At 33.7% G+C, this 13,369-nt stretch overlaps 1 protein-coding gene across 2 annotated transcripts in view; it reads right to left on the bottom strand.

The window, feature by feature from the left end:
• The window catches only part of GRIK2 (glutamate ionotropic receptor kainate type subunit 2), a 394,781-nt gene that overhangs the window by 232,612 nt on the left and 148,800 nt on the right, over positions 1–13,369 (bottom strand). For both annotated transcript variants that reach the window (XM_032184252.1, XM_032184253.1), the window contains exons 5-6: positions 4,902–5,083; positions 900–953 (exon numbers count right to left, since the gene is read on the bottom strand). In XM_032184252.1, the coding sequence (XP_032040143.1) occupies positions 900–953; positions 4,902–5,083 (236 nt within the window). The remainder of the gene's footprint in view (positions 1–899; positions 954–4,901; positions 5,084–13,369) is intronic.

The raw sequence follows: 13,369 nt of genomic DNA, 5'->3' as shown, positions 1-13,369 counted from the left end.
CAACCCCATGTGTAATTATTTATTCCAAACACATTCATGTTTACTCTGGAATATAATAAATGTACAAAACAATATTATATCCATATATTACAGAAACACACAGGTTGGCATATAATGAGCTACAGCATTAGATCCTGAATCAATCATAGGAGAGCATGCAGAAGACTGCTAAAAACACTGTGACTTGAAAATTTATTTGACAGGACTTTCAACATATAAGGTAAGAAGCAATTAATATATCAAAACAACTAATTTCTGATGCATGTTCCAAAGATACATTGGAAAATCAAAATCTATAATCTGTCTGCACACTTTAAAGTATTCTTTGATAATTCCAAATGCATATAATCCCTGTCCCTTCTAAAACAGCTAATGTTCCAATAAGGAAATAAGAATGACAGAAACTCTGTTTTTTAAATATAGCTTTAAGAATAAAAATTAAATGCATGGTATGTATGGACAGCATACCACTCAAAGAAGCAATTTTCACCAACAGCAAAAGACAGAAAACCTAGGATTAATGAGGGAAGTTTCATTTCATGCAACCCTGAATCCATAGGTGATAGCACAATTTAACCTTCTAAAGTAAGAGAGAGACTTGCAAAGGGTATTTTGTCTTTACAGTTCTAATGAGCTTCACAAATTATTTTGTTAAAGTTTTAAACTGTAATACTACAGTCAGTTGTTCTCTCAGGTCTGTCAGTTTGCCAGGCATGCTGTTGAACAATAATTAAACCATTCTGATGAGTTTTCATTGAAAGTAAGAAAACTCAACAGAGAAAACATCATGTACTTACACTCCAATCCAGAGAGACTTTTTTTTCACTTTGTAAGGTAATATAATTAAGGAAAGTGACATCTTTGTTAGATGTCACCATATGTTTTTATAAGCCACTTACCAGTGTGGTAAAGATATAGTGATAGTATTCTGTCATCATTCCCATAGCTAAAGCCTTAAAAAAATAAACAAAAGATTAATGTTTCTGAGGACACACAATCCATTTTATCACACTTACATGGTAAATGAAAAGCTGCAGAAGAACACTACTGGGATCAGACTACAGGGTTGGAATTGTACTAAAATTAGGTCAAGCAAGTCATTTCCTAGCAGCTAGAGCAGATTACTGACTATTAAAGGAATTTATGAAGCAGATCTTCTGATAGAAAGAATATTATTAGACTGTTTAGTACAGTAAATGTGAAAAAGGCTTATAGTTTTACATACTAATGGGTGCATTAAGTTGCCACACAAATTTTGAGTTGATAATATTTTCATTCATTATTGAACCCTCCCCTTAAAAGGAATAACCTGATAGGATATGTTTTTCTATTTTGATGAACAATATTGTGCATTTAAAACAAGGACCCAAGCTTATGCTTTAGATGTACATTTTTCCAACCATTAAAGAAAATACTCCTGATTCAAAGTTTCACTAGCAGAATACATAGCAACTTAATTTGTCTTTCTAACTTTGCATTATCAAATAGTCACTGATCATTTTAAAACTTCATACTTTTTCATTAACAGTATAAGAATAAATATTTGTAGATATGCTTTTAAAGTAATGAGCAAGGGATGTCTCATCACTATTCATTACAGACAGTTTCACCCAGAAAGCAGACACAGGTAGACAATATCTTCTTACTCTGCTTAAAAGCAACAATAGTCTAGTATGATTTATGAAAGCATTTAAGTACCTATAGTAATTTTTACTTAATTTTATCACTGTAAAATATATATATATATATATACAAACAATAAGGAATATTCTCTTCCCTCCGCAGAATTACAAACAGAATTCTTTGCCAAGTTTCTACCAGTTATACCTCCTCAAATGCACTGATGGCAATAATTATACAATTGTCACAATAGCAGAATCTGTATACAAAAGAATTATTGGTTTTGAAGGCAGTGAGAGCTTTTTTACTTGCAACATTGTCTGAGAAAATGACTAGTTTGTATGTTCTTTTTCAAATAAAAGTGAAAAGCTAAAACAAATTTGAAAAGGCAGCTGCAGATCAGATTTTTTTTTTTATCTTTGACAAGATTGGAAAAGTGTTGTTACAGTTTTTGCCAAAGGATGTCTTTACCTGTATATAGAACTGTAGTATAGTCTACCAACAGCAATTTAAATTCTGCTTAACACAGGAAAACCATTATCTCATGAGAAATATTACAACTTCATTAGAAGCCATATAACACCAAACACAGCTAGCTTTAAAAAAAAAAAAAAATGAAAAAAAAAATATATTTTTTTTAAATCAAGCTAAGGTATCTTTTTCCCTATATTTAAAACACTTGTACATTTAATACAAGGACTCAAGCTTATGCTTTAGATGTACATTATTCCAACCGTGAAAGAAAATACTCCTGATTCAAAGTTTCACTAGCAGAATACATAGCAACTTCTGTACCTTATCTGCTTATAAGGGGACTTTCATTCTCCAAACAATCTCTCCATAAGAATATTCATTATTCTGTGTTCTGGTATAGTCTCCTTTCCAGGTTTTTTCTCTCACTTTCCTCACTTTTCAAAAGACATCAATCCTTTTTCGTCTTGAAAACATTGTCAATGCTCTGCCTTCATTATTCCAGTGCTTCCACTAACTATTTAAATATTGTCTTCCTTCCCTGTTTCCCCGGAGATGCAGTTACCCCTGAGATTTGCCTTGATTTAATTATGTGGTCTGAATGGTGGGAATTTCTCTTGCATTCCATAATGTATTTTTGGCCAAAAAACAGTAATTGTCTTTTCACTGGCCTCTCAAAGTACTGTGTTGTTGTTTGTTTTTTTCTATATTTCCAACCTGTTTTTATTCCAGCCAACTTCACTCTTAATCCTTCCAATCCCTCCCAAAATTAAATCCCTTGTCATGTCTCCCCAAGTTCTTCCTTCCATTTCTCCCACAAAATTTGCTTAATTCATGGTTTTCAAATGAATCTTTATATAAATAAAGACCTTTTTTTATATATTAACATTTTTAGTAAACAACCATACACAGTGCTTTTGGAATTATATCTCTAAATAACAAATTGTCTTAACATACTTTTTGTCAATTTTGATAGCAGGAGCTCATACTCAGCTCCAGAATTACCAATTTTAGACATACTTAAAACATTGCAATATTGGTGCTGGATGGAAAATTAGACTACAGATTACAGTAAAAGATTACAGAAATTGTAAAAAGATCTAAACACTCATGAAAGAATTGTTCATTTAACTTCTTTCTATAACCTTTAGGGTGAAAGGAGAGGCTTGATAAAAACAGCTTATAGTTTGACTTAAAGAAATTTAATGCTCATTGTTGAGTCTTGGGACATGATTAATTACAGAATGCATTTTATTTTCTTCCTCATTCCTATAATATTTTTTATTTTCTTCTCCTATTTTTTTTCACAATGTTTTATTTTTTGAAAGAAAAATCTCTTTTCACCTGAAAAGGACTAGGTGCAGTATAAATAACATACATTGATGGAGTTATTTTTAGTACTGGAGCTTTGTAATGCCTTTAATACGTATTTTCCATCTGCACTTTTAAGATGTTAAAATAATTAAACATACATTTAATGATTTGGATGAAACGAATTAATTAGGCTGGCTTATGTTAAGTGAAGAGCAAAAACCACCAGCAGATGTGGTGACTAGGAATTAATAGGAGTATTTTAATCAATGCATAATAAAGTAACAAATGATAGTATGCATGTATGTTTACTATTATGTTTAATTGTACCCAAAACAGTACCCCAAAGTACCTTTAAATGAATTTATTTTTTTTTCAAATCTTAGAGGTTGTATTTAGTATTTAGTTGGTTTTTCAAACTAAATTATTCAGTATGACAGCAAACACAATATAAACAATATTAAAGTCACTAAAAGCTGTGCATTAGAAATGTACAATATTATTTTGTTTTAGGTATTTTTCTTGTCATTACTGCAAATTATAACTCAATTAAGAAATATAAAAAAAAAAAAAAAAGGGGGAAAGAAAAACAGCATCTGAGGAATTTCCAGTCTTTGGAACTCACTCACAAAGCTAAAGGAGATATGCAAAGGCATGCGTTTTTGCACACTTCAGGGTTACAGTAAGCTTTTTTTATGAGCTACATCCTTCGTATACCACTGTATACCTTTCCTTGGAAGACACCACTGGATTCTGATTCTGCAATATAAAGACTGTAAGTATTTGGTATTCTGCTGTATCTTGCTTACTCATCTTACTTGTATGCAACACAGCTAACACTATGCAACACAACTAACACTTGAAAGCACCTATCCAAATGTATTCAGATTCTTTACAGTCCTTATAGTAATGTAGGAGAATATGGTTCTAAAAATATCTGTTAGTTTTATCCTTTCAGTGGATCACAATGTGTTCATTTGGTAATATACTATTCAAATATCACTACCTGATGCCCACAACTTAGAAGCTTCAACTGAAAAAAAAAAAAAAAAAAAGGAAAAAAGAAAAAAAAAAGCCATTTTACAAAAAAAAAAAAAAAAAAAAAACAACTCTAAACAAGTATTTAAAACCAATTAATAAAATGGTTTTAATCAATTCCCCAACTCTTCATAGTTGTAACACTGACACATCTTCTGATGTGTCTTTCCTCTGTAAAATGCATTGTAAAATACCTTTCCCCCACACATGGAACAATCAATCTGTATCTTTAAAAAGAAAAAAAGAAAAAAAAAATATATATATATATATATATATATAATGAAAGCAGCTACCATTAGAGTCACCAATAAAATTATCTCTGAAAGCCTTGGCTGACTTTCAGCTAGGCCTCAGTAAAACTAACATGCACTTCTACTGCTTGTTAAATGCCATTAAGACTAGATAATATTTGTATGTATTAGGGATGAAGATTAGGCTATCTAAAGCAAAATGAGGATTACCTGTTTTAAGATGCCTGCTGCCATTTCATGGCTGCAGTCAAAGATTACATGGAATTCCTTGCCTCTTTTCATCTCCTTTAGCAATGGCTTTGCATCTTTCGTGTCAGCTGGTAACTGACGGATTTTTAGTCTCAGGTTGTACCGTGACGGAGCCTTGATGAGCTCTTGTAATCGAATAAGGCCTTAAAGAAAATAGAGGAGTCAAAGGAAAAGAAAATTATCAAAACAAGAACCTGATTTGCTAGCAGGACAACTTACTACAAACATTTGAAATTTTCTGATTTTCTCTCCCTTCTCAGTATGCTGCCACTGATACACAGAAAAGTATTAAAAAAAAAAAAAAAAAAAAAAAAAAAGTCTCTGTACTCTTAGTACATTCTTATCACACATCTTTCTTCTGCCTTAATATTAACAGACAGTAAGCAGCCTCAGTTAGGATTACATTACAAAAGACAAATCTTCCTTCATGAAATTATGATATTCCTCTTCAAAGAATGTATATAATTATTTTACTTCAGTTAAAGTGATATCTCAGACTAAGAATTTGTAATCTGAGTAGGCAGTCTCCTAACTAATCTATCAGATTCACATACTAAGTTGTGGATCACTTCAGCATTGTAGAACATTCTTGGATAATCTGTATGATAGTACTAACTGAATTTTTCTGTTTTGTATATACAGGTAACAAAATACATATGCAGCAGAAAAGACAATGACTAAATGACTTATGTCATTGCATTCCTCTTCAATACTTCACAATCCTATTTTGAATTACTTAACTTTTACAATGCAAGTAGATGCAGAAACATTTTTCCAAAAATATTGCTGTTCATAGCAGCACAACAGCGCATGGCATTGTGTACATATCATTGACTGGTCTGTGACCAACAGTGCATATTAAGTTGTTGAACTGTCTTAGAATGACAGGGTAAAGACTGCCTCCTACAAAGCAGCAGTTTATTTTAACACTAGCAGAACAGATGTATTGTGCTGTGCTAACTTCCTTCTTGCATTAGAGGATGCTATATTTACTGGCAGTAACAAGGCTCACCGTTACATTTCCTGAACATATATAATAGACTGAACTGCGAAAAAATTGCATCTCTGCTTAGGATTTAATTTACAGAAGGGTCATGGCCTAAATTAAGTGTTTCTAAAATTTGAAATAGCTCACTTCACTTCATCAAAAATATTAATATAAATTTCTTATTATTATTTACTTATCATAAGCACATTGCATAAAAATATAAATATAGTATTTTATCTCTACATATTCTCCCTGGTTATGACTGGATGTCAAAGTTGATGTCAAGACATCAACTGTCTTGATTTCAGGAAAATATGTAATGTAACTTGGAAGTATTAAAAGAAATTTTTATAACCTCTTCTATACAGAAGATTTACTTCTGTTTTGTATATAGTCTTTTTCCAACATATAGTGTTTGTTTAACAACATAACATTGAGAGATTTTAACAACAAAATACTTCTGTGATGTTTTGTTATGATACTTTTAGATTGTAAAAATCACAGCTTTAATCATTTCCAGCAGAATCAGGCCAGTAGAGAATGATAAGATAATGAAGATAATGTCAGTCACCTCTGTTTAATCATCCCTCCTTTTTTTGACCCTGCAAAAGATCCACATTACTTCTCAATGCTGAAATTAACAGGAACAGAAATTATAGCTTACTATACAATATCTCATATTCATCACATTTTTTGGTAACACTCCTAACACACACACACACACACACACACATTGTTCAAACTGAGACAACTGTTACTGATAGCTAAATTATCTTTCAAATTTCCATCTTCTATGAAACACTTCTATACGATCTTCATTACTTCAAGTATTGTGAAAAAATAAATCCAGTAAGACAGTATGTGCTGATTATCTTTCTTATAAAGTTATGATGTGAAATAACAATAGTGTTTTTTCTACAAAACAGTATGTCAAAATTTTAAGGTTAGAGCAAAATATTTTCTCTCAAGAAGGGATAAAAAAAAAATAATTCCATATGTTCCAGATTATTTTAATTGTTGGCTACAAAAAGCCAACTGGAAAATTTGTAACAAAAATAATTTTGACTCATATTGCGTTATATTTGGTATGTCTAATTTTAGATTTGTCTGGCTTTACTTTATTTTGTTTGTCCTGCTTTGAAAATGAAATAAAATCCAACAATAAAAAAAATCACAGAATTTTCTTATTGGCTATCTCTAGCAGAGATCCTGAGGGCAGAACAGATATGGAAACTGAAGTACTTTATCACGACTAGAACTGGTACATGCTTGCTAAGACAAAAAGAAGTAATAGCTAGAATGTATGTGACCTCTGAGAAAATGGCAGTTATGAGCCCACACGGTTGTGAAAATAGTACTTTTAGTAACTATAATTCAAATAAAAAAAACTTGCCATATTTACCTCAAATGTCCTCAAATGGTATTACAGAAAATGAATTAATGTATTTAATGGAAGCTTATTTGGGTTTAATACTTGATTTCTAAATGACCTTGTATAAATACACTTAAAAGCCATCTTGAGGAGGTGTTTTTTTCTTTAGCTGAAAAGCTTATCCATCTATAACACATTACCTTCATTTTAGGATGACCTAGAAAAACTGTTTGAAAGTAAAACTTTGACAAACAAAATCTAGCATATGCCACTGTCCTTATTAAGATTAAAGACAATAACATGCCAAAAAAAAAAACACTTAGGATTGTCCCCAAGCCTTTCCCAGTTCCTTGAGACTAAGAAAAATATATAAACCGGATTGTTCCATTTTCTATACTGTTTTCCCTCAAAAAATAAGATCTATGGAATGTACAGAAAATTTGAAAAATATCTGAAAAATAAATATTAGTTGCCAAAATATGCTAAGAGTGATTGAAGATAGGAGATTCAGAAGTGCATCACTGCTTGAGTCTTAAATTGAAGCAGTGATTATAAAATATGCAGCTGTCCAAAATGAGGAAAACTTCAAACTGCATCTCAACCACACAGTTGTTGGATAACAGCATGATGAATTTTTCCTCAGGATCTCTGCAATCTGAAATACATTTGTCTTTTTTTGTGTGTATGTGTGGTGTTTTTTGTTGTTGCTGTTTTTTGTTTTCCCCAAATGAATCAAATTTTATTTCTTTCAGGAGGCCAGGAATAAATAAAGTATTGTAGACTACTCTTAAGTGCACTGTTATCAAAATCTGCAGCTGGAGTTGCTTACTGGAAGACAAACAGACACTTGTTATTATGATGGTTACGGCAACTATCTTAGAGAGGAAACACCTGGGCTTTAGTCCTTGTTCTCATATTTCTATGCTGAATCTCTTTTCAACAGCAAAGAAGTTGCTGTTTCAACAGCAACTTCTTTGCTGTTGAAAAGTAGCTTTAAATAGTGGTTTGTTTTTTTTATGTAAAAAAAAAAAAAAAAGTAGCTTTATTCCATGATGCAGCTATCTGGAATCAGAACAACTCCAGAACAAAACTTATGTTTATGGAAACAACTATGAAATTGTATAAGTTACTGAAGTGATTCATTAAGTTTAAGTTTTCTATACAAGTAGCAAATGCAGTGTTTTTCATACACCAACATTTAAAAGGAAATCTGATTGTTCTTTCTTGACTGCAAACTGTTCCTTTAGAGTATTGTTTATTTAGAAGGGCAAAATGCCTAACTTGTATGTCTTACTTGTACTTGAAGGTGTTATTTTGCTCAAGTTGAAGACAGGAGAAACAGTTAAGATTGTCAAGAAAAGTTAAAATGGGATGGAAAGAAGGGGAAAAGGGCATCTAGTTTTCTCTGTTGTAAGCCCACAGGTTCCAAAATTTTAACAAACAAATGTAGGACATTCTAAATTGACAGATCCCTTGATTTTCCCCATTTCTTGCACCAATGCAATTGCTACCTTTTAGAACTTTGGTCTTTTACTGTAAGGCCCAAGGTTTCTTACAGAATGGCGAGAATTTTTTTTACGGCTTACAATATTCCTGTGAATTTAACATATACTGTATGGCTGACAGAGACTGCTGCAGGTGAGAGTCAACACTTCAAATAGTTTCTTCCAAACTACCTTTGTTGTATTTCAGAGCATTACCCACGATGGAGAGCCAAGAGCACACCACTTCATGTTCTCCTCAAGACCCTAACTGGACAGTTCAAGAATAAAATAAGTCCTCCTCTTCATAAGTCTTACCATGATCAGGCTTCCCCAGAGGAAGAAAAAAATCCCATCAAAATTTAAAACACATGACTACAGATTTACCAAAGAAATTAAATACGCTCAAGGAGAGCATTCTAATGTATCTGCTTCCTAGATTACCCATGTATCTGAGAGAGAAGTGATGAGCAATAAACAAAGCAACACATTGGGAAAGCAGTACAGAAGTAACAGAAACTACCAGATAAATGTGAACATCAGAATGGGGGGGAAGAAAACCTGCAAATGCACACCTATGTACTTCACTTATCAGACCTCAGTGCTGGAGCAGAACAGGGGTGCATGAAAACACATGAATTAAGTATTTATTTCTTCATAACTGTCAGGACACAAATTGAAACCATTAAACTTTCTCAAAGCATATTTTAAAGATAAAGGAAGTTTGGGACATAGTATTCTTGCTCACAGCTTTTAAGCATACTTAATTCTAGTAATAGTTACAGGTAACACATTCTACCATTCTTTGGACTTTGACATACATTTTTCATTGCAATTCTTGCCACCATTAATATTCGTTAAGTTCAGATTAATTAGATAGGGCACAAAACATATTCCAGTCTACCAACTTTGGTAGTTCACTGGGCCATCTGCTACAAGGAGTATTTGTTCATCCTTCTCCACACTTTAATCAACAAACCCATGCTGGCACAAATTCAACAGCTCCAGCTTGTGAGGCTCCCTTGGGCATGTTGTCAAAAAGCAAAACCCTTGGGCAAGGCAGGGTAGTGGCCTTCGTTGCAGGCCCCCTGCACGCAGCACATGGTGGGACAGACACAGTGATAGTGACACTGTGCCATGACCGCTGCCACTCACTACAGAGGAATGCCTCACAGAACAAAATCCACATCATGATGAACATACCCGTGTCTGGTGCTTTTATTTCTAGGTAAGAACTCTGATGGGTGAAGTGCTGAGAAGCAGCATGTCCTCACTCAGGCAGTGCTGGAAAATGAGACTAGCTAAACATTTTGCAGGTGTGGCTCTGACTTCAAAAGCAGGCTCTTGGAATATAATTCAATGGCTATAAGTTTCCTTCTATATTGCATCTAGTATATAAAGCTTAGAAGGAAAACAGGCAAGGTCTATTTTTTTTTTTTTTCCTGGAAAAGCTGCCCTGAATTCCCTCAGTGAAAATGGCAGAATTAATAAGAAAAACAAAAACATGCATTCTCTTTACCTTTTCTTCTCCATTATGCTTGTGTGAAGGGACCAGAGTTGGAGATTACTGGAGATTACTGTTCATACGAGGTACAAATTACAGAAGGGCCCAGTGTGGCCCACCATGGGCCAGTGGTGGTCACAACCAGCTCCAGCTGAGAAATCCCACCAGGTGCCAAAAAAGGCAGCATGGCTCAAAGGAATCAGGGAAACAAAATAGCAGCCATTCATGGCTGGAGACCCACTCCTACAGAGAGACAGCTCTGTGTCATAGGGCAGCCCAGATGAGGGGAAGGAAGACTGCCGCCTTGGGCATGCTGTGCCAGAACATCCCTGACGGACTGTGGCCCAGGCTGACAGAAAAAGACATTATACACAAAGCAGCAGGAAACTATTCCACAAAACAACCCTCCCAGGTTAAATATTGATGGACTTTGTGTTAGTAGTGGTGAAAATTCACAATTTTCTTTTGGCCTAAGGAGTGGAAATATATGTATTACACATAATTGCATCCTTTATTTCTGTAGTAAAATCCTTGTTTAAAAGTTTGTTTTTAATAGCAATTAAGTGAAACTCCTGACTTTAAATTGCTTTGCCTGCAGTGCTTTCTAACCATTCCGAAATTCATGTTTTCCCCTTCTTTTCTAGGTTAGATATTAAGCAGAGGGAAATTATTCATTACTAAAGGAAAGCAGAAGTACTGAAAAGATAACATAAAAGAACAAGGTCCTGCATGTGAAAAACAACACCTGGATCGAAATGTTGACTAACTCCTGACTGTCACTTATCTTCTCCTTTTCCCCTCTGCATCCAGAAATCCAGAAAAATGTTAGAACTGGTGTTAGCGATAATATCAAAATAATACATGCTTCAGAAATAAATGGTCAACCTATATATGATACAAATAAATTCTGCCACTATCCTTATAGTAATACTCTGTGTTTCCAGCTCAATTTTCAACAGCTATAATACATCATACATTTACGAGTTTCTTCAGTAGAGTTAATGTCTTTCAGTAACAACTGGAGCTCTAGCTTATTTAGTCTATTTAGCATATAGTCCTGAATACATCAGGCAATGCCAGACAAATTCTTTGTCTGCTTTCTTTTTCAGATGTTGCCAAAATTTCTTCTGCATTTTCCACAATTTTTGTATTATTTTTTTCCCCTCATGACGATATGGTTCTTTTGGATGATTCAGACTCCTGAGATGACTACTTCTTCCTACAGTGTTCAGTCATCTCTGGGATTCCACTTTTACTCTCTGCGTATGGCTAGGAACCAAAGTAGTCTTAGGTCAAACAAGAGTGGAGTATTATATATTAGCTGTAACTTTTTGAGCTACTGTTAATCCAAAACTATTCTTCAGTTCTGTTGTCCATTAAATGAGACAATTTGGTTATTCAGGATAAAAGTAGTGAGCTATCACACACTGAAAAAAAAAGGTTTCTGGATAAGCAACAGAAAGTTTCAAAAGGGCAGGTATGCAGCTTGTGTAGCTAATCAGAAAAAGAAGTACCAGTGCCTCCAAAGAATGGAGAAACATCACATGAGAACTACAAGGATAGTGAAACTAAGGACAAAACAAATCCTTAGTTTCACCATGATTTTTAGGAAATATCTGTCTATTTTAGCCTGAAATACTTTCAATACAGTTGATTTATAATATAAAATAAAATATAGCCCTCAGATGAAATGCAACCTCTTATTTTATTAGTATTACAGAAATCCAGTGCAAATAATAAATAATAATAATAATAATAATAGCGTGGACAGGCTCCTAAACAAACCTAGTTTTCAACAGTATAAAAATAGTTGCTGTATTTTGGGAATGTACTTCCTGCAGTTTCTTTCACCAGGGACACCTTTTTCCTCTCCCTTTAAACTCTCAATCCGTTCTTTAAGCAGCCACTGTGATAGAGTCTTACCTCTGAATGGCTGGGAAGAATGCGGTGTGAGTAACTCTTTTCAGAAGCTGCCATCAATTCATCTTTAAGGAGAATCCTGAAGGAGCAGTTTGTGAGCTCTCCAGCTGGCATCTTCCTCCAAAGAGATCAATCACATTACCTCCTAGACATGTTCAACTTCAACCAGTCCAGGAAGCAAGAGCCCCAAGTTTGTTTTAAAACCTGTGTCTCCAGCTCAGCAGTCTTGCAAGCCATTGCTATGCCACCTGGCCTGCTCATCAAACTATTTATCATTTCCGTTAATGCTGCCTTTGTGCTGTACAGGAAGAATGTACTGCAAATGGGCTTTGCAGTAGGCTGAACAGATGAACCTTTTTCTGTACAAAAGAACAGTAATGCTCTTTTAAAGGCTACTCCTATCTTCAGATCTCTATCTCTATTTTAAGCAAGTTGTTTCCTCTCACACCTCTCTGTACCTTTCTTCTCTCCAGATGCCCTTCTGCCAATTTTTCTGATTATGTCTCAGAAAAATATCATTGTGTGTTGGACGTTGAAAGGAGTATGGATAGGAGGGAGGAGAATGCCAATTTCTTGGCCATTGGTAACATGCTTCAAACCCACCAGAACAGTTCATTGCTATAAAGTGATTCACAGATATTGAACATCTTAAAAATATTACCCATGAACTCTCAAGATTAGTTATGTCTTCAAGCTCTATAAAAAATTAAAAAATAAAATAAAATAAAAAATAAAATAAAAATAATAAAATAAAATCTCTAGTGAAAGCGCTTAGGAAAAAAAAATTGCACCTGCTAGCAGGACTACATGAACAGTGGACTGCTCTAGGTTCTTTGGATATATCAACACAATACAGAAAACAAACAAACAAACAAACAAAAACATTAAAAACAATACAGATAAAATACAAATTAAGGGAAAGGACAGTTTGATTTATTTATATTATACAGTTTCATTTATTCGTATTTAGCCTTTTTACTACATTAAGATCACTTTACCCAATTCTAGAAGAGTAAAACAACCTTATATTTGTCATCAGTTATATTTAAACCTACTTAAATACTGTATCAAAATGGTGTAAAGTGTCCTTAATGGAGATTAAGCTTTAAGGAAAAAAAATCGAGAGATACATAATCCAGAAAAATTTATCTCCACACTGTAAGC

Source organism: Aythya fuligula, chromosome 3 (assembly GCF_009819795.1).
Source record: "Aythya fuligula isolate bAytFul2 chromosome 3, bAytFul2.pri, whole genome shotgun sequence".
Classification (NCBI taxonomy): domain Eukaryota; kingdom Metazoa; phylum Chordata; class Aves; order Anseriformes; family Anatidae; genus Aythya; species Aythya fuligula.
This window is presented reverse-complemented; position numbering and strand designations above follow the sequence as displayed.